At 43.7% G+C, this 23,156-nt stretch overlaps 1 protein-coding gene across 1 annotated transcript in view; it reads right to left on the bottom strand.

The window, feature by feature from the left end:
- LOC103178941 (bcl-2-like protein 11) overlaps positions 1–22,772 on the bottom strand; it is a 28,273-nt gene extending 5,501 nt beyond the window's left edge. Inside the window, exons 1-4 of the mRNA XM_042332940.1 lie at positions 22,716–22,772; positions 15,237–15,317; positions 14,931–15,085; positions 9,069–9,208 (exon numbers count right to left, since the gene is read on the bottom strand). Coding sequence (XP_042188874.1) covers positions 9,069–9,208; positions 14,931–15,042 — 252 coding nt within the window. The 5' untranslated portion in view covers positions 15,043–15,085; positions 15,237–15,317; positions 22,716–22,772. The remainder of the gene's footprint in view (positions 1–9,068; positions 9,209–14,930; positions 15,086–15,236; positions 15,318–22,715) is intronic.
- Positions 22,773–23,156: the final 384 nt, after the last annotated feature.

The following is a 23,156-nucleotide window of genomic DNA, read 5'->3' as shown; positions in this document are numbered from 1 at the left end:
TCAGAACAAGCGGACTCTTGCCCCCAAGAATAGAGGCAGGGAATCTGGAATGATTCATTCACAAAATAACAGTATTTTGTTTACAAAATAGGGTTTCGATTACAATGTTTGTGGCAGGGCGGATCTTATCAAATCCTAAATGGTTATTTAGACCTGGGCCATTTTATCAGTATCACAGACTCTTTTAACAGTCACACAATATAATGAATGCAGCCCTCGGAGAATCAAAAGGCGATTGATTATTTTTTAAAATATAAAAACTAAGCTAAAATCACGTGAGTGATTTGCTTTATATTTCACCATCATGTAGGTGCTGACACACGTCCAGGGTAGACATGTCCTGTCGCTAGAGTCGTGATGTTGTTCCAGACCTGACTTAACACAAATATGTAATTAAAATAAATGACTCTCATTGTTCAAATCCTTCAAGGTTAAACTTTTCAGCCGTCTCTATCCGTAACAAACCAAGTTCACTCTTTGTCTTTTTCTGTCCCTTATATCTATAATTATTCTTCCAACATATCATTAGTGTGTCTGGAGGCAAATTTATGATATTAAATTACACATTTAAAACGTAAAGTGATTAGTGAGTCTAAATAGCGAAGTGATTAACTCCAGTAATGTTTGTCTGAATTAGTTCTAGGTTCATTAATATTTCATTGATTCGGTTTATTTTATGTTGGAAAAAGCCCACTTTATATATCCTGCTGTAGGAATTGTGTAGATTTGAAAAGCTCTTTTTATACCAAAGTAATAATAAAAAATCTGCTTTTTTCACACCCAAATAAAAATATTGGCAACAATGCTATTTGATGTTAATCCTGGAAAACAGTATTATTCCACATTTCAAATTCATATTGGAGCAATTCCTTTTTGAATTGCACAATAGGATGTGCAATGACTTGCACACAACTCAATGAGGGTAACTCTGTAACACTACAGCACTTAATGCCACTTAATGCTTAATCTGCATTGCAGCAATGCTGGCAGAAGGGACCATTAAATGTGATGTCTTATGTAACAGAAACTCTGTCTGAACTTGACAAAGACAGTGGTGAAATAATAATCCAACCTCAGCTTTCAAACAACGAGGGGCTTAGTTGAGTTTAAAACCACACACACATAACCATGCACGTACATGCATGAGTACATACACACTTACTTGAAAGAGATAAACTATTATTAAAAAATTGACCCACACAGCTCAAATTACAGCATCACATTTAGCACTGGTCTGATTAGCATCACCAATGTTGTTTTAAGGTTGAAAAATGATCCCTAAGTAACTTTGCCTTGTAACTTCTCTCTCTGCCTTCCAAACCCTCTAAAAATTAACTCTTCCACCACGGCTTTGGTCAGCACCCTCAAATTCCTCTGCTTTCCTATCCCCACTGTCGTTCTGAGGTACTTCAAAACATTCATCCTATGTGAAAGACACTGTATAATTTAAGTTGTTGTGCTAGTGATCTCTTAAACTCAAGCCGATCAACTATTGGGGCCTAAACAAATGTTTATTTCTGTAATGATGAGTTCAGTCACAACTGTTTAGTGCAGTTGTCTAAGTACCTCTAAACTATTGATTCTTAAAGGTTACAATATACCTATACGTAAAGGTGAGCAACCAACAAAGCAACCACTTATGTGCCCAAAAGCACAGGAAAGGGGAGAGAGGAAACAAAGGAACACAGATTATTACCTGAATCTGCATTCTTATTGTAAAAAAAATCCCACTCACTTTTAAAACTGCCACTGGTTACAAGTTGAACGTCTAATTTTATTTAGTGCAAAGTGATGATGTAATAACATGTTTCCCTGTACACAACTCAGATATTGTACCACCAAAATGACATGATGAACAGTTAATTGTGCCTCTGTAACAAAAAAGGGGAATTGTAAATATGAGGAACATCAGCAAACATTAGTCATTTCGACTGGGGTGGGGGGAGAATGGGGGGAGGAGAGAAAGGACATGTTTTTGACCACATCAAAAGTGGTTAATTCTTGTTTATAAAATAATTATCCTCTGAAGTTTCCTTACTCCACAGTCTTTAGACATCAAAGCAGCAAGTGGGATGTAAGTAATAGCCAAAAATATAAAGTAAAGACAAAGTGATTATTAAAATTGTAGTACAGGATTAGCACGCAGTGAGAACATTTGTGCCTACAAATGTAGTCACTACACTTAAAAGTAACTACTGTTTATTTGTAGCCAAACATGTTATACTATATAGCAATTTAGCAAAAAGAAAGGGGATCTCTGGTAGGTGTATTTTATGGGTAAAGTGTATAAAATTACAGATATTTGGAGGACAGCATTGTGCCATTATTTCAGCAACTGAAAGATCAAACGTGCAAGAGGAGGAAGAGTGGTGGGACAGCAGGTCGGGAGGAGAAGGCAGCGCATTCAGAGAATCGATGACTACAAAAGTTATCAGATATCTTACTTCCATGTCTTTACCTTAGAATGTATTCACTATAATACTCTGTAGTGGATAGCTGATAATCTGAAAAATATAGTATATCTCTTTATAAATGACAAAAGTATTTTGAAGTTACCAGACCACATAGATAATTATAATAATAAACCTTGCATTTGATATAGCATCTTATCACATCATCAAAATATCTCAAAGTGCTTCATTGGATTTACTGTCATGTGTAGGGTCTGCGTATTTATAGGCAAACACAGCAGCCAATTTGACACAGCAATGTCCTTCAAGCAACCATGTGACCAATTTTATCTGGGGGAGTGTTGGCCAGGACATTAGGAGAATCCCCCTTCGCTTTTCGAATAGTGCCATGGGATCTTTAACATCCACCTGAACAGGCAGACAGTGCCTCAGTTTAATGTCTCATCTGACCTCTGACATGCAGCACACCAGGACTATATTGGGAGTGTCAGCCTAGACAAGGCTTCCATCCAGGGTTCAATCTGCTACAGGTTGGGGTATCAGCCCGAAAACCAACAACAGAGCAAGCTCCACAACTGTCTATCCTGTTACAAAGTCGATAAACTTCTCTTGTGGTTCAGGACACGGTGAGAACAACTTATGTTTTATCAACTTTACAATTCCCACCCCGGCAGCCGTGATAGTCTAGTTAATACAACATCTGCTTTCCTTCCCCACTTTATCCTGTGCCAACAATAACGCTGATGTGCTGAAGCTCAGAGAAACATCTTTCCACTCATTATCTAATTATTTCAACATTAACAAGGCAACAAGTATCATCGAATGCGGTTAAATTGTACAAATGAATGACGCTTGAGGGTATCCTGAAACAACTGACAGGTTTAGAAAATGTGATGACTGACAAAATTGTTAGAAGCCAGTGTTTCCTTTAAAGATAAGGCTGTTGCCATCTGGAGTCCTGTAGCTCAGTGCTTTGAGCACTCACCTCGCAAGCGAGATACCTGGGTTTGATTCCCAGCAGGGCAAAATGTTGGGCAAATTTCCTTACTCCACACGCCTGATAATAATCCCTCAAAAAAAACAATAATAATTTGATCACTCAATCCACGACTGTTTGTGGGACACTGCTGTGCGCAATTGGCTGCCGCATTTCGCCCACAAATATAGTCAATTCACTTTACTGTATATTCTGTGAAGCACTTCGAAATGTCTCAAAGACATGATAAGGAGCTATATATCAAATGGAAGTATTATTATTATCTACAGAGCTTACATATCACACCAGTGGTCACTGGTGTCTGTAGAATGGTATTCAGACAGTTCTGTACGTTTAGATGGCAAATATATATACATATAGATATACACACAAAACTGGGAAAGACCATTATGGTCCATCTGATCTTTCAAGTAAATCCCTTCATCTGATAAAGATTCTGACATTTCTCTCAATGAGAGAAATTGTCTTGACTGACGACTGGGTTTCCACCATATTCTATTTTTATTTAATGAAGCTGTTGATTCTGTGCTGTTTGCTGGATTCTCTGGGAAGCCTGGAATTGTGAAAGATTATGTGTATTTGTCTCCTGTGTTTCTTTTTTTATTAAAAAAAGTTTCAACAACAGGAATTAGCATAAAAGAAAAGGTAAAATATAGCATTGTTTCTAAAGATTTAAAAAAAGCAATTTAATTTCAGCACAAATTATACATTTTGGTGGTTGTTAAGAGAAATAAGGTCACTTTGACAATATATGAGTTAGCCTGGCTCAGTTGGTAGCACTCTCGTCTTTGGAGTCAGCAGACTGTGGTTTGAAGCCCCATATCAAGAACTTTTGAACTCGTAGTGCAGGCTGACACTTCAATGCAGTACGGAGGGGGATTGTTGCATTGTAGTTGGTGAAGTCTTTCAGATGAGATGTAACCCGACTGCCTGTTCAGGTAAACATTAAAGATCTTATGGCACTATCTGAATAGAGAATGGGGTTTCTCCAGGTGTTCTAGCCAACAATCCCCAATAAAATTGGCCATTCACTTCATTGTGAAGCCACAATTACCCTCAACACAGTCACTACCCTTTACTGCCGCCCTTCAAACTTTTATTTATATATTTTTAATGCATTTGTTTTTAGATTAATAGAAATGAAAGAGAAAGGCTCATCACCATCTTCTCAAGGCAACTAAATAAATCCTGGCAAAATGCCAACACACCCCAAGACTGAGTCAAGAAAATATTGCTAAGAAGTGGAGAGTTTTAATATGCAGGCTCAGGGCATGAGTTGAAAACTTACAAAAACCTAATGGATTAGGAAGACTGTCATTTCCCTAGATCTCACTTCCTTTCCTAATTTTAAAGATATTTTAGTGTTCCATTCCCTGACCCACAGGTTTGGCAAACAGACTGTTCCACCACTTGTATCCTTGTATCTCTTGAACCAACCACTTGATTGATTTCCATCAATACCTAATGGAAACTCTCTGCCAAGATATCTAGTGAAATCAGAGCTCAGACCTTGTTAAAATTTCAGATGCCACCTGCGTTTGTTTGGCCACTCATTGGTTTAGCGAGTCGGGTGATTGTACAACTTCTTTCCTGATTTGGAACTTTTTAAATTAGCTTTTTCACCATCCAGAACACCATTCCACAGCCAAGACAGGAGCTAGTTGATATCCTCCCAGGCTTCTGCTGAAGCTGCTAGGAGGTAAACAAGACTGGGCTTGTGAGCCTCCAATTTTCTATCTCTACTTCTTTTCCCCCCTCCCCAACCACCACTAGGAAGTACCCACTGGTCTCCACTCTACATCCTACCATCCCGGGATCCCTCTTCACTACAGACTAGAGCAAAGCTTTGCTGTAAAGAAAATGAGGTTTGTGTGCCCACATTTTTACATCTCTGTGGCACACATACTTGATATGCAATCTCACTGTGCCACCAAACTGACCACATATTAAATAAACTGCACCTGAAACCCATTGCTTCATAAAACATCCACATTCCTTTTTATATAAATACACTTCATAGCAACCTATACATCTATTCCTTTACATCTAGCGTATGTATACCTGTGGTAGTTCAGTACTGAAATGTATCTATTACTTGGCTCTATAATATTAGATATTCATTCTTTTGAGTCCAAAGCAAGGTCATTGTCAGTGTATTCAGAGGGGATGCAGTGGCAAGCCAGGGAGCTGGTAGAAACACAGGAGGAACAAGTTGACACAAAGGAAAAAGTGAGCCACTATAGGCAAAACTACATAAATGTAAAAAGCTCATAATCACAGGAGAAGAGTTTCACCTACAGATATCCAATATTTGCCATTCCCAATAGATCCAGTTTGCTATTGTTAAATTGAGCCCAAAATAGAGAAGTTGCCAAGTTTGGTCCTGTCAGCTGAGGCAATGTTAGGAGGGCTGCAACTGGCCTCCGTGCCCCTAGGATAGGGGAATAAATCAGGCAGGCTTGTAACTTCTGATTACTATCCAGAGTCTCCCTCTCCCACCCCACACACATACACACACAATCCATGGATTGGTCTTGTTTGTGATGACCCCCGTGACTGCCTGGCCTGCCTGCTCCCCACATGAAGAATGCAGACTAGAATGATATACCAGAGGGTGATCACTGACTGGATTGTACCCAAGTCTGAGTTGGTGCCTCAGGAGAAGAGAAGGAGGTGGGAACTAAAAGTTAAGCACTTTCTAATAAGTACATTCTTTGTTTTCCAGTGCGTGGCAAAGGTTAAATGGACAGTTTGCACTTTTCCAGTGGGATCTAAAGATACTGTATGTGAGGAACTATCGAGGGAAATATCCTAAGTGAGGTACGCTGCTGTAAGTACCGAGACAAAGAAAACACAGATCACTTTTACAATAATTTATGATCTATAATCAGCCTCATATTGTAAGGAGAAGAGGACCGTCTTTCTGTTTCCCTGCTCTCTACCATGACAGGGGGAACTGCACAACATATCTGAATATACTCTGACAGCCTGAGCTGGTATCTCTCTTTCATGTTGAAAAGATACAGTTAATAGGATAGCAGTGTTAGGATAATGCACACCCTGCCCAAGGCCCTAAATCTCTCAAGGTTTAGACCATTGCCTTAAAACTTTAGATTTGCAGAATTTTGGAAAATTCCTATATTCCGTCATTTGGGAGTCACTGGCTCACAAACTAATACTAAATTTGAGAATTTTGCAGAGTTCTTTAGAACTATGCTCATAAAGCTAAGATCATAAGATGAGAAATTTATGGCCTTAGGTGATCAAATTTTCACAAACATCCTCCCATGATATACTGTTAAAGTGTTTTAAGCTCAGCACATCTGTTGTGCTTCCCTAGCTCGTGAACAGTGATTCTCTCCAGGAATTGAATGGGTAGGTTACACAGTCTTACCTGCCTTAAATTATTAATCTACAATGACATTTACAGTCTTCAGACATTGCTGTAGGAAAATAGGTTTTACATTTCACAACTGAACTGTAATACTACAACAATTGGGACAACTCCTGTGGTTAACCAAAATGCATTTTAAACAAATAAAGCCCCTCAGTATACCAAAAAGGTTGCCACTCAATCAATCCAAGTTTGAAATTAAATATAAAGACAATAAATTTTTCATTGGATCAGTGCATAAATGACCTAGCCCTAAACTAGAAAGGACTTGGGTTTGATTTTGGACTGCTGAATTATCCGGTCTCTATCAGGGACGACAGCGACCAAGGCGCAAGGGAAATGGGTATCAACTGCTGACTGCCTTAGTTATTTCTGCTGAAAGATGAACATGCTTCAATGATGGTGTCGATAGGAGGAGATGGGATACCTGCCTCCCCCCTGCACAATTTAATTCCCTGCTGATATTCAAATGTCGAGGTTTATATGTGACTGATAGCCACTTTGACAAATAAGAGGTGGAACAATAGCATTTGTTCAACTGTAATCTAGAGAGCCAGTGTTTCAAGAGAATAGGATATTGGAAACAAAACTAAGATACTATAATACTCGAATCATTTATTGTGCTTTTTTACATTTAATCTACAAAACAGTAGATGTGAAGAAATCAATGTTGTTATACATTAGTTCTTATTCACATGAACTTTATATGCTAAGGCTATTCTGAATATATTTTCCCTATCATTTAGTAGTATTGATTGTTACCATTTTACATTTTGTTTACACATTTATTTTCTCATCTGTTCTCTTCCCTCCTTTCCAAGAGGTGCTGACTGACTTCTGCTGGGTACTGTTCCATGGGCGCCCTCTGGTGCCTTGCCCACATGACCCTTCTTTGTATGGGAGCTTAAGCGGGGAATGTTCACAGGCAATGTGACAATGGGGAAAAAGGGCCTCACAGCTGAGCCCAATTCTGCTCTCGTGATTCATGCAGACATGGGGTCACTGGATAGCAATTGGGAGAAGGAAACCTGACTAATATCTCCTCTCCTAGTTCAAAGGTCACTAAGGCTAATTGTAGCATCTCAGCTGCTGCCTGATCTGATATCCGCTAACTCAGCACACTGCAAGAATTTGGGACTTTCCTGTCATTTAAGCCTTTTTTGATGGTAATAACTACACGTTGTTAAACAGAATCAAGCGTTCTGTTTTATTTTTAAAAAGATGCATTGTACTCTTGTTCTGGATCACAACATTTTAAAAAAGAATTTCACACAACAAAATAACTGAATGAAAACCTGAACTAAGATAATTCAGAGCTATCTGTGCATAAATCACAATAAACCATAAGTCTTGTATTAATTCTAACAGCAAGCCCAAATACTGTTTACGAACACAGAGACTGAAAGTCTACTTCTCCCCTAGTCATTTTGACGCTATTCCCCATTTGTCTGTGTTTTTTAAAACAAAAGCCAATTTCTTAGTTTAATAAATGATTCGCTCTCTGATTGGCTCAATCTAGGGAATGCACCATGTGGTATGCTGAGCCAAACCAGACCCGAAAGTTACTGGGTTCCGTTCCTGGTCTCTGTGAGTTAGCTACCAGTGGGTTAGCATTTCACCCACAAACTACACAGTCAAGTAATTTTACTGTATATTCTGTGAAGCACTTTGAGCTGTCTCAACGACGTGATAAGGCTCCATATCAAATGCAAGGTTTATTATCACTTGCGCTGAGCCAGGAGGATAGCACTTGGCCTCCATACCCCGCTTTAAAGGAAGGAAAATAAAAATTCCACCTGCTTCTGTTAGCTTTCCAGGAACCACACAGGAAAATATTTATGTATAGAACTTCAGCTGAAGGCAGCATGACTGTGGTCCTGTTCCTCGTCATTATTCAGCAGGCTTGGTGTTAATCTTCCCTTTCCCACTTCCAGGATAAAATAGCCAGCCAATGTTTACAGGGGAATCACTGCCTTCAAGAACAGATCTACAGAAACTTGCCACATGAGATCTGCCTTATTCATTCCTGAATCTTAAATCTTTTGTTCTAAGGCTTCTCAAAGGAGTTTAAATTAAAATGGGAGACAGCACCAATATAATTAATGAGAAACTCCAAATATTTTGATTAATGTAAGACTTGTGTCTTTCTCTCATCACAAATTTAGAAAGATCAGCCCTGACTATAATTGAACGAATGGTATTTACCAGCAGATTTACTGGATTATAATTGGGCGATAATAATATGATATGAAATTTGATCATTTACCATTGGTAATCGGTGGAGATTATCAAATTCATCGCCGATTCTCCGGAGCTCCTGGCCAATCAACCGCTCCACATGCATGTTGATGGGCATGGGTTGAGGCATTTCTTCAACACCGGTGGCCTGTCGGGTCGAGTCTCTACCTGCAAAAATAATCGGAAAATAAAATTCAAACGTTCTTTCACTGGCAGCGCTAAGAGTGAATTGTGAATGTAAGATATATGTGATTAATTTCTGCATGAATGCCTCAGACTGCTTTCAGGCTAATGTCTAACAAGACAAGTCGTTTCCTTTTTGGTTGTTTTGGCTCTTCCCACCCCAGCTCAGGTGCCAGGCCAACAGTGTCAAGCACTTTAGGACATCCTCTCGATGTGAAAGGCTCTATAATAAATATACATTTGTATTGTGTTTACTTGTTGGTTGTACAAAAGAAACACTTGGGAAGACGCAATTTAAAGTTTTAGAGCCTATAGACATGGAAGAACACAAGAGGTGATAGGGCAGCTTGCCACATCTTGGCGTTCATCTACACAATACAGTCATTACGTTCTTTACAATGTATCCTAAGAAACACTTTTGAGATGTTCCCTGACATGAAAGGCACTATATCAATTGTAAACATTATTATTATTGTTATAATCTCCATCATGAACTCAGCACTGACCTTCATGTGAATACATTTTCTTTTTAAAAAATTAAAAATGCTACTCGCACAACTGGGTAAAGCATTGGCAATATTTGCAGGATAACAGAGTTGCCTAATACTGCATTAATTATCTGCGAGAACTTTGATCTTTCAAAAGTGTATAACCATTCACCACTATGCATTATCAAAATAACAGGCAATCTATTTGTTTCTTCCCCTTCCACACTCCTCTCTTCCTATCCAAAAGTTGCTAACTCATGCTAGTGTAAAAATGTCAATATGTTCCTTCGGTGTTACTTATCCTTCAGTACCTCACCCAAATAACAAGAATAATAACCCTTGATTTTGACATAGTGCTTCATCAAGTCAAAATATTTCAAAGGGCTTCAGTTTTCTGAAAAGTGTAGTATTTGTAGGTGAACGTAGCAGTCAATTTGTGTACAACAATGTCCCACAAACAGCTATGAAGTGAATGATCAATTTTATTTGGGGGAATGTTGGCTAGGCCATTGGGAGAAACACCCTTCTCTTTTCAAATAATGTCATGAAATAATAATAATAATAATCCTTGCATTTGATATAGCGCTTTTCACGTCGGAAGGACGTCCCAAAGTGCTTCACAGAACATACTGTAAAATGAATTGACTGTATATTTTGTGGGCGAATCTTTAATGTCCACATGAACAGACAGACAGAATCTCTTTTTTTGTGAGTGAACATGTGAATGAGTGTGTGTGTGATTGCCTGTCAGTGCATGAGTATAAATTAGTGTGAAAGAGTTCATCTATAAAGGCATCACAAGTAATCCTGATCTTGTCGTTGCATTTTCACACCCAAACTTTCTAGCGAGAATGCCTGAATCGGGATTGGGAACTATAGTTGGTTTTGCTTCCTTAATCCAGGAGTATTGACACCAATTTTAACCCTTCCCCTCACCGCTGGCTTGGCTCTGAGATTGTCATTTTTTCATGACTCGCTTCTGCACTAAGCGTTGGTTTTACTGAGGCATTGGGATATCGATCAGTTTTGTTCAAATTCTGAAGTATAATTGGCAGATATATCACTGCATGCTGAGTGACAAATGAAATTAGGTGAGGGAGTGGAAAATGTGGTTAGTTATAAAAAGACATAATTAATGTACAATATTAATTACTGTAGCATGCAGAGAAGCAGCAGCAGAGTGAAAGCATGGGAAATCTTCACAGTTTTGTTTGGCGATTAAAGTTCACGTCTTTCAATTACTGATATATAGGGAGGAATGCATGCTGCTAATAAGGTACATCCCCAATTTATAAATACACATACTCACTCTACAATACCATCAATCAATCTGTTGACTATTTAACCTGTTCTTCAGCTTTTGAAACATGCACATGCTTTCCTGTGTACATATTCAGAGATCTATTACACTCTTATTTGCATGCAACTGAGAAAAGTCAAGTACAATAGAAACTGCTTTCCACAGTACTGAATCAGAATCAACTGCCACATGATAACTTATTGAATATTGCTCAGTGAAATATGAAACTGTTATATAAAAGATTTGACTAAGGAACCTGCTCATGGTGTATAAACTCGTGTTTGCAGTTGTACAGACCACAGTTTTGCCCCGCCCTCCTTTTGTGATCTTGTATAACCCTACCAACACCTCTGTTCTCTCTGCTTGGAGGGCCTCCCTCACTCTCTGGAACCCCATCTCCGAGGCCTCTTACATTGGCCATTCTCTCACTCCTTCAAGATCCAACTTAAAACCTTCCTCTTTCACCAAGCCTTCAGTCATCTTCCCCCCAAACCCAGCTCGGGTGCAAGCCCTGGATTGCCCAATGCGTTGGGATGTCCTCCCAATGTGAAAAGCACAATATAATTTATTGTTGTTATTTTTTGGTCGATGGTGATCAGTTACGACTGCAAAGGTTTAGTAAATATTTCTAATGTAGAAAATGTTGAGTAAATATGGATGTATGGAGGTTTTTAAATGGCTTGGCAACTGCTTTAAAGTTTATATGTTCATCAATCTACTTATAAAGCTTGTTTTTGGTTTAAAAGTTGCTTTAATATGAATCTTACCCTAACTTTGTTTTGGACCTGTGTACAATTCAAATGAAACCAAACGCAGAGGTTTCACATTCAGGTGAGCAGAGAACAGCTTTTGCAGCAGGTCAGCTCTGAGGCAATCCAGTGAAATTCAAGTGAACCCACATAACTACAGGGGCATCTCCAACAGGAGTGTCAAGCTTGCATTGCAATGTTAAAACATGGCACTCTATCCATGCACTTGTGATGCATAGTTTTCCACCCCATGCTGACATCATACCAATAAAAGCTAGGTAATTCAGGAAATTAATACTGTGGTTAAGTGGTTGATAGTGAAATTAATCTGGGGCTTTCGGAAAGGCCTTTCTGTGCAACACCAAAAAAGACAGACACAAAATAGAATTAGCAAAGCAGAAAAAGAGGCACCATTTAATCTGTAAAGTTACACTGTGTTGCACATAAGTCTGACATTAAGCAGTCCCGTATGTGTGGCATAGGCTCCTAAAGATGTTTAATATTGCATCGGCTTGTGGTGTGTGAAAAACTCAATCTCCCTTACTACTTTTAGACATTAATAAAGCCAAAGAAAACCCAAAGAAAAAATATTCATTACATGAGAAAAATGTCATTATGTTACCTGATTACGCTGCAGAATAAAACAGCTTCTTAAAAGGAGGACAGACCAAAGCCTTTTCTCATTTATTTCAATGAGATATCACCATTAATATTACTCTATTAATTCAATACAACATTAGAAACAGTCATATTGCAGAAATGTTGGTTGACTGAAATAGGCTTTATTCACAGCTCTCCTAGCCATACGGGAACCAAGTCCTTGTAGTATTTGTTTATGTTGTGTGTTTATTTTTTGTCTGAGCTGTCATTTTAACTCTCTAATTATAGCGTTGTTGTCCTGATAAGAATTATTTGTTATACATCATTGCTTCCTGGGGAAATCTGTCTTTCTTTACTGACGTTCCCAGGTGTGAAAAGTTTTATCAGATAGAGCAGGCTTTACATGGATAACAATCGGCAATCAAATGCAAGGATTGTTATCATTAATGTTACCCATAAATCTCAGTAGAACTGTAATAGTTATTTCACAATAGGAAAAGCGAGGTCAGCATATCATAAGAAAGAGAGGAGTAATTAATGTTAATGAAAAAGACTTCATTCCTTGGATTTATTCTATTTGAAGAAAACAAAACACTGCCTGTTTTATTTATTGCTGTCACGGCTGTTTGAACGGCCTCAAGTTCTAACTGGCAATTATCCAAAACACGCACTTTCAACGGGCGTAAAACAAATGCAAACATAACCAGAAACATTATGCGCTAGCAGGCTTTAATAAAGTCATCAGCCATCCTTGACCCTGACTAATAACCCAGATGGATTACCAAATGGTGGGCTTCAAGATCTTTTAGAAAACCATGATCAATACCTGGGTTACTGTTCTTGGATTTTTCTTCATTCTGGGCAAAGAAAGACCCCAAACTATTGGAACAGCTGTGTTCAACCATAGTGCAAAATGTGAAGATAAATGTTTATCTTGGCACCAATATCAAGTTTTAGTCCACTATTCTTTTTAGAAACTTAATCAAGACTGAAAACTGATCCACGTTTACAATTCCCCTGATATAGTACTTAATTTTTGTTTTGTCGACCTTTTAGTATTCAGCTTAAACAAAACTTTCCAGGACTTCAAAGACAGGTCTTATAACTCACCAAATCACATTAATATATTCCTTTCTTCTATGTATAATAGTTAGAAAAATATGTTTGGGATCATTGTTAATACATTGCATTATCTGAGACTTAACTTTCACAATTATGTACTGAGTTTGGTTATTGTACTATGTATTTAACAATAAACCAGAGATACTTCCCTCCCCAAATACACCCACTAACTCAACATAACAACTTATTTTATCATATACATCATTGCTCTGGAATTGCTGGTTAGTACTGTATGAAGGAAAATATTGTTCTTTATATGCATGGTTGTATCTGAAAGATTATGAATGTGAATTAACAAATCAAATCTGATAGAGCTACAACAGTGAAGGAATGGCCAACAAAAACAGCCTATTGTGGTGGCTGAGTATCGTATACGACTTGTCTACTCAGCACAAAAAGTCTCCACCTATATTTTGACTACACTACAATCTTTTCCTACTTCTATTATTCATACAATAACAAAACCTTTACCTCGGGGGTCTAATTCAATGTTAAATGCAGTCATTGATGGAAGAAAAATACTAAATAGTCATCATGTACTATAATGATTTCAAAAGAACTGGAAAATTAAATGGTGTGCTTTTCAGATGTACTCCTTTCACACACTGTTTACTATACCTCATAACCATCATTTCAAGTTCACGATTATGATTACCTAAGAACTGTTTATTTGTCGATCTTCAGAAATGGTTGAATTTAAGTGAGAAAGCATTTACCGACATTAGAGATAAAGAAGTGTGATCTAATCTGTAATTAGATACTTGACACAGTAATATCTGCATTTTTCAATGACTTTGCATCAACCAAATCTTCATATATTTGAGAAATGCCCTGAACATTCTCTATGTAAAGCTGAGCAATTTTTGTCCAAAATATCTCATTGATCGAAAAGAACCTTATATTTCCTGCAGTTACGGATAGCGTAGCATTCGTCTTTAAAATAGATGTAATTCCAAGGCACTGCCTAATTAACAACAACTTGCACTTATATAGCGCCCTCCACGCAGGGTAACATCTCATCAGAACGCTTAACAGTAATGGAGCCTGACTCCGCGCCGGGGGGGGGGGGTAATGACCATAAGCACGGTTGAAAAGGAAGGTTTTCAGGCGGGTCTTGAAAAAGGGAGGTGCAGGGAGGTAGGGAGGTGCCAGAAAGTGAAATCACATTAGTTATACCTGCAAAGTTTCATCAGTCCAAGTACTACAATTGAAACTCTGGTTGATAGCAGTTGTGGTACAAAGGCACCCACCTATATTAATCTAATAAAACAAAGAACACATTTGTTTGAGGTCTCGGCTACATGCTACCTTTAATTAGTTCAGATCATTACAGTGAGATCTAAGCTAAATGACGAGGTTACCAGACATATATGTCAGTAACTTTCTGAACCTGATGACCATCACTTCTGGCTAACTTTCTGCCTGACACCAAAGGAGGAGATTCTTACCATGAGTCTGTGAATGCGGTGTCTGTGCCAGAGCTTGACGTGCAAGGTAGATGGCTTGGCAGGTTGGGCTTGGAGTCTGCGTAGACTTGTCGCAACTCGTGGGTCTAGCCATCAGTCCGATGTCCACATCAAAAGTAAAATATCCACTGGACAACCTGCTGGTTCTCGAAGATGGGGAAACAGGGGAATATGGTGTACGAAAAAAATTCGTATTGAATAATGGGCAAGTTGTAATGAAGGCCGGTGACAATTGGATATTCTCGCATGTCGTGTTAATAGGGAAATCGCTTTGCCCAGAAAGCTCACCTCGTGACATGCCTGGGTACTCCTTGACGACCTTCTCTTTTGTCAGTCAGTGTGTGGAACTGAAACTGACTGCATCTTGTCCTACTTGAAAAAATAAAGATACAATTAATATTTATGTCTCATTTTCATTAAGCACCTGAACACATATTTTATTGTATTATTAGATGACTTACAGATAATAAATGATATAAAATATTCTAATAATAGTGTTTATTAAATTACTTATTCTCTGTGATTTAACTATTTAAAAAGAGCAAAATAAATCTTGCCTTGTATCACTGACTGATTAAGGATGAATAAAAATGTCATCACAAATCACACACTGGATACTGCTAGTTAACACTATCTGCTTAACTTCAAGACTTTGACTAGCACCCAGTGCTTCACATTGTTTGTGTAAAACTGTCAATTACAAGTAGTAATATATCTGTAAAACTAAATCTTTTAAGATTTTGTGGTCACTCAAGATGTTCAAGGAGCATTTACTTGAAGTTTCAATGAGTGAATACACTGCCAGTGAATTGAACTCGAACAGACCTGGAAGATCTGCTAGTGGTTCAATCCTAGTGTTTGTTGAATTATCTGGTGTTAGCCTGCATAGCAACAGAGATACTGCTGGATCTTAATTCTGATAGAATTGATTATTCTTACAACCGAGGGAGTTATCCCAAAATATATTTCTGGTTAATAATCAACTTCAGATGACTTCCAGCTCACAAAACTGTTCAGCAATTGTATTGCTGAACAATTCTGGGCATTTCATTAAAGTGTGATGGAGATACATCTGTGTTTTATCAACTCTGTAATGTATCTAATGCAGAACATTTTTATGCTAAGCAGCCCACTTGCTTAGCATAAAAATCTATAAAAGCTGATGCTGTCATTGTTGGATAGCATCCGTGGCAATGAAACTCCTGCCACCTCTAATTTTAGTCTTAAAACAGCAGGTTTTGTGATAAAATAACTGGAGTAAGGCAGCATTTTGACAATCTTGATGCCATTCAAAGTTGAGTAAGCAGTCAATGTTTTCTTATACATATTAGTCATAACTTGCGTGGGTCTGCATCCTCTTTTATCTGCACTCTCCTTCCACTAATTTACTAACTTTTTCCAATGCAATAAAAGTCCTTCTGAAGACAATATATATTAACTCATTAAAACAAATCAATTGGAAAGTCTGGACCTGCACCCTCTCTCCCCCTCCTCCCCCCCACCCCCAACCGAACTGTTCAGTGCAAGGCAAGGACATCATAATTCCACAATCCAGGATGAAATCTAGAACTGCACTCTTTGTGCAGAAATATTTTGTTTCGTTCTGATGAAATTTAGAGGCAAGCATTGCGAGGGATGTGACGAGATGTGAGTCTGGCGTTTTTCCTACTACAGTTCCATTGTTCTCTCCAAAGTGCTGACCACAGCAGTTCCAGAATTGGCAGCAACAGCATCTCCAACAAGTGCGTCACCACACAGCTTACACACTGTCAACACACACACACACACACACACACACACACGCACGCACAGGGCTACCCGACTGCTGAAGCGCTCAGATTGAACTCCAAGCCTCTACTTCTGCACTTTTGTAATGGGAAACATCTGTAAAGTGTGCTAATTTAAAAGGAGAGAAAAAAAAGTTTAAAAATAGCACGTGGGATGTGTTGTGGGTTATAAATAGAAATACGTGTTGCCAGTGTCGAAAAGAAAGCAAACTCTTCTCTTCAAAAAGAACTAACGCCTTTTTTTTTAGCTACAGTTTATGCTTCCCTATTGTTATTCCTGCAAGTTGTTGCCTGGTAGACTTTGTTCTGTCAACCCTCTTGCTGGCCAGACTTTTCCTCCGAGGATTAAAAATGTACTCTCCCCTCCACCTCCCCCCACCAATACTTTATCACCAGCACTGCGGTTACACAGCTTGTCTCCGGTCAGTCGGTCGGTCAGTCACACAGCCTATCCCCACTCAGTTGGTCCATCACACAGCTTGACCCCAATTGATCGGTCAGTTGGTCACACATCCTGTCGCTGGTCAGTAGGACCATCAGTCACAGTTATTAGTCACACAGCCACTCAGACAGGCTGTTCGTCACACAGGTGTAAACCACTTCTCAGTCACACAGGCTGTCAGTCACACACACACACGCACACGGACTGTCAGTCACTGTCAGTCACACACACACACACACACACACACACAGGCTGTCAGTCATACACACACACTCTCAGTCACACCGACACACACAGACTGTCACACAGATTGTCATACACACAGGCTGTAAGTCACACACACACAGACTGACACACATCCAAGGCTGTCAGTCACACACACAGGCTATCACACACACAAATACTGTCACACACACACAGACTGTCCCACGCACACACATACACAGACTGACACACACACAGACTGTCACATACAGACACACAGACTGTCACACACGCACAGACTGTCACATACAGACACACAGACTGTCGCACATGGACAGACTGTCACACACAGACACACAGACTGTCACACACACACACACACACACACACACACAGACTGTCAGTCACATGAGTGAATGAGTGCCTCAAGCCTACTGATGGTTGACGTAGGAGCTGCCGGCCTCAGGGCGCTGCTCATTGGCCGCTCAGGTCTGTTTACAGTCTTGAGCTCGTCACATGTGCAAAATCGCGCCCAGAACAGAGGCTGAGACAGTGAGACACTGACACAGTGTGAGAGACACTGACACAGTGAGAGACACTGACAGAGTGACACTGACACAGTGTGAGAGACACTGACACAGTGTGAGAGACACTGACACAGTGTGAGAGACACTGACACAGTGTGAGAGACACTGACAGTGTGAGAGACACTGACACAGTGTGAGAGACACTGACACAGTGTGAGAGACACTGACACAGTGTGAGAGACACTGACACAGTGTGAGAGACACTGACACAGTGTGAGAGACACTGACACAGTGAAAGACACTGACACAGTGTGAGACACTGACACAGTGAGACACTGACACAGTGAGACACTGACAGTGTGTGAGACACTGACACAGTGTGAGACACTGACACAGTGTGAGACACTGACACAGTGTGAGAGACACTGACACAGTGTGAGAGACACTGACACAGTGAGACACTGACACAGTGTGAGAGACACTGACACAGTGAGAGACATTGACACAGCGAGACACTGACAGTGAGGGACACTGACACAGTGAGCCATTGACACAGTGTGAGACAGTGACACAGTGAGACAGTGACACTGTGAGACAGTGACACTGTGAGACACTGACACAGTGAGACAGACACAGTGAGACACTGACACAGTGAGACAGTGACACAGTGAGATAGTGACACAGTGCGATAGAGGCACTGACACAGTGAGACAGTGACACAGTGAGAGACAGTGACACAGTGAGAGACACTGACACAGTGAGACACTGACACAGTGAGACACTGACATAGTGAGAGACAATGACACAGTGAGACATTGACACAGTGAGAAACACTGACATAGTGAGACACTGACACAGTGAGACACTGACACAGTGAGACACTGACACAGTGAGAGGCACTGACTGACACAGTGAGAGGCACTGACTGACACAGTGAGAGACACTGACTGACACAGTGAGACACTGACACAGTGAGAGGCACTGACAGTGAGACACTAACACAGTGAGACACTGACACACGGTGAGAGGCACTGACACACAGTGAGAGGCACTGACACAGTGATCGGCAATGACACACAGTGTGAGGCACTGAAACACAGTGTGAGAGACTGAGACTGTGTGAGCGACACTGAGAAACAATGTGAGAGACTGAGACACAGTGTGAGAGACACTGAACACAGCATGTGTGTGTGAGAGAGACGGGTACATTGAGAGTAGGTGTCAGACAGAAGGTAGAGAAGGAGTAAAACTGGTGCGGTGAATGAGTATGGTGGAGAATGAGAGTGAGTGAGGCTGGTGCAGAAGGCGAGTGAGTGAGTGTTAGTGAGTGAGGCTGGTGCAGAGGGTGAGTGAGTGAGTGAGTGAGTGAGTGAGTGAGTGAGTGAGTGAGTGAGTGAGTGAGTGAGTGAGTGAGTGAGTGAGTGAGTGAGTGAGTGAGTGAGTGAGACTGGTGTAGAGTGAATGAGTGAGGTAGTGAGTGAGGCTGGTGGAGAGTGAGTGAGGCTGGTGTAGAGAGTGAGCGAGTGAGTGTTAGTGAGTGAGGCTGGTGTACAGTGAGTGAATTAGTGAGTGAGGCTGGTGTAGTGAGTGAGTGAGTGAGTGAGTGAAGTGAATGAGTGAGTGAGTGAGTGAGTGAGTGAGTGAGTGAGTGAGTGAGTGAGTGAGTGAGTGAGTGAGTGAGTGAGGCTGGTGTAGTGAGTGCGTGAGTGAGTGAGTGAGGCTGGTGTAGAGAGTGAGTGAGGCTGGTGTAGAGTGAGAGTGAGTGAGTGAGTGAGGCTGGTGTAGAGTGAATGAGTTAGTGAGTGAGGCTGGTGTGGAGTGAGTGAGTGAGTGAGGCTGGTGTAGAGTGAGTGAGTGAGTGAGTGAAGCTGGTGTAGAGTGAGTGAGTGAGTGAGTGAGGCTGGTGTAGAGTGAGTGAGTGAGTGAGTGAAGCTGGTGTAGAGTGAGTGAGTGAGTGGGTGAGTAAGTGAGTGAGTGAGTGAGTGAGTGAGTGGGTGAGTAAGTGAGTGAGTGAGGCTGGTGGTGAGTGAGTGAGTGAGTGAGTGAGTGAGTGAGTGAGTGAGTGAGTGAGTGAGTGAGTGAGTGAGTGAGTGAGTGAGTGAGTGAGTGAGTGAGGCTGGTGTAGAGTGAGTGGGTGAGTGAGTGGGTGAGTGAGGTGTAGAGAGTGAGTGTTAGTATGAACAGCGAGACTTCACCGGAGCCCCGACAACTCCCCAAAACAAGTTTACACAATGTAACGATTAACCCCCCACACCCTCCCCCCCACATCCTCCCCCCTCACCCCCCCCACACACTCCCTCCCGCCCCCCACACACACACCCTTCCCCCTCCCCCCCCACACACCCCCTCTCCCCCCACACACCTCCTCTCCTCCACACACACCCCCTACCCCCCTCAACCCCCTCCCCCACACACCCCTACCCCCTTCCCCCCCACACACCCCCTCCCCCACACACCCCCTCCCCCACACACCCCCTACCCCCCACACACCCCCCCTCCCCCTCACACCCCCACACACACCCCCTCCCCCACACACCCCCTACCCCCCTCCCCCACACACCCCCTACCCCCTTCCCCCCACACACCCCCTCCCGCCCCACACACACACCCCCTCCCCCCCCCACACACCCCCTACCCCCACACACCCCCTACCCCCCCACACCCCCTCCCCCGACACCCCCCTCCCCCCCCACACACCCCCTCCCCCCCACACACACACCCTACCCCCCTCCCCCCTCCCCCCCACACACCCCCTCCCCCGACACCCCCCTCCCCCCAACCCCCCCCACACACACCCTCCCCCCCACACAACCCCCCTCCCCCCACACACCCCCACCCCCTCCCCCACACACACCCCCACTCCCACACAGATACCTAAGTGTTATTTCTAAAGAAAAAAAATCCTTGCCCCCCCCCCCCCCCACAACAACAACAACAACAACAGCCTCCGGCGGGGAGTTGGCACCGACAAACCACCTCTCGAATTGTGGCCGAGAGGGGAAAAGAAAAGGAGAGAAAAAAAAGTATAAGAAATAGTCCCCCAGCCCCCCCCGCCCCCAGCCCCCCCCCGCCCCCAGCCCCCCCCCCCCAGCCCCACCCCAGCCCAGCCCCCCCCCCCAGCCCAGCCACCCCCCCCCCCAGCCCCACCCTCCAGCCCCCCCCCCACCCCCAGCCCAGCCACCCCCCCCCCCAGCCCCACCCTCCAGCCCCCCCCCCCCCCCACCCCCCAGCCCCCCCCCCCCTCCAGCCCCCCCCCCACCCCACCCTCCAGCCCCCCCCCCCGCCCCCAGCCCAGCCACCCCCCCCCAGCCCCACCCTCCAGCCCCCCCCCCACCCCCAGCCCAGCCACCCCCCCCCCCAGCCCCACCCTCCAGCCCCCCCCCCCCCCCCAGCCCCACCCTCCAGCCCCCCCCCCACCCCCAGCCCCAGCCCCCCCCCCACCCCACCCAAAGAATCGGTTCATCCGAAAATCTGTTGGAGCAGATGTGAGCATTGCTGTGTGTACAAAGATAAACTCAGTCCCGGGGGCGGCGGCGGCGGTGGGAAAAGTTTTCGTAAAAGTTAAAATGCGCCCAAAGTCGCTCCACACCACCGCCAAATGCTGCTCTCACTGCGGGAAAGTCACCCCCCGACCCCCCCCAAAAATATATATATATATATATACACCCAACACATCGTCTCCGACAAGTGATCGCACGAAATGCTATAACAAATATAATGTTGCGTTAAATGCGCACATTACACACTCACTCAGTCAGTCACTCACTCACAGAGAATAACAGATCCTTCTCAACTTTCGGTCGAGCGCCTCCGCAAACCGCAGTACATGTGGTTTTGTTATTGTCGCCGTCAGACGAGTATCGGAGCCGCCGGACAATAAACACACAGCAGACACCGCCCCCTCCCCTCCCCTCCCCGGGGGGGGGGGGTGTGGGGGTGTGTGTGTGGGGGGGGGGGGGGTGTGTGTGTGTGGGGGTGTGGGGGGGTGTGTGTGTGTGGGGGGGGTGGGGGGGTGTGTGTGTGTGTGGGGGGGTGTGTGTGTGTGGGGGGGTGGGGGGGTGTGTGTGGGGGGGTGGGGGTGTGGGGGTGTGTGTGGGGGGTGGGGAGTGTGGGGGGGGGTTGTGTGTGTGGGGGGGGTTGTGTGTGTGTGTGGGGGGGGGTGTGGGGGGGTTGTGTGTGTGGGGGGGGTGGGGGGGGGGGGTGTGGGGTGGGGTGTGTGTGGGGGGGGGGTGGGGGGGGTGTGGTGGGGTGTGTGTGTGTGTGTGTGGGGGGGGGGGGGGTTGGCTACTGCAGCGCAGCTCCTAAACCATATCAATCCCCATTACCCTAATGCCAATCGCGGCAAAAGGCGCAACGCGTTTAAACCCCGAGGTTTGTTTTGGGGAAGAGTTTCGGGTGTGATTCCCCCACAGTTTTGCCGGTTGTCTGTCCGCTGCTTTGTTGGGGGGAAAACACACACACACACACGCGTCCTTTTTGTCAGCGCTGAGAGGCAGCGTGTCGGGCAGTGTGTGTGTCAGGGCAGGGCAGGCAGGGTCGGGCAGGGCAGGGCAGGCAGGGTGTCGGGCAGGGCAGGGCAGGCAGGGTGTCGGGCAGGGTGTGTCGGGCAGGGCAGGGCAGGGGTGTCGGGCAGGGCAGGCAGGGTGTCGGGCAGGGCCGGGCAGGCAGGGTGTCGGGCAGGGCAGGGCAGGCAGGGTGTCGGGCAGGGCAGGCAGGGTGTCGGGCAGGGCAGGGAAGGCAGGGTGTCGGGCAGGGCAGGGCAGGCAGGGTGTCGGGCAGTGTGTGTGTCAGGTAGGGAATGGCTCACCTGTGCAGTGCTCGGCGGTGTCTGGCTGGCGGCTGGTCTGTGCGCTGCAGCTCTCTGTCTGTCTGTCTGACTGACTGTCTGTCTGTCTGACTGACTGACTGTCTGACGGAGGGCGATACTCACATCACTCACTCGCTACTGAAGGAAACACACACTGCGTTCAGAACCTCTCTCTCGCACCTCTTACTGCTGTTTCCTCCTCCCCTTTCGTCTCCGCCCAAACACAACACACGACACATACGGAAAGACAGGCCGGTCCTCCGGGGGCAAGTCAGGGCAGGTGAGGTGAGGCTGAGAGTGAGGTGGGGGGGATGTGTGGGGGGGTGGGGGGGAGCAAACAGGGCAGCGATCCACCCCCGAGCCGCTGAGAGTACACGACCACAGGGAGAATGCGTGTGATGTTTTTAGGGAAGTAGTCTACACCATTGCATAACAGTGACG

This window comes from Callorhinchus milii, unplaced genomic scaffold, assembly GCF_018977255.1.
Source record: "Callorhinchus milii isolate IMCB2004 unplaced genomic scaffold, IMCB_Cmil_1.0 Scaffold3, whole genome shotgun sequence".
NCBI lineage: Eukaryota > Metazoa > Chordata > Chondrichthyes > Chimaeriformes > Callorhinchidae > Callorhinchus > Callorhinchus milii.
Note: the sequence above shows the minus strand (reverse complement) of the source record. Positions and strands in the feature narration are given on the sequence as shown.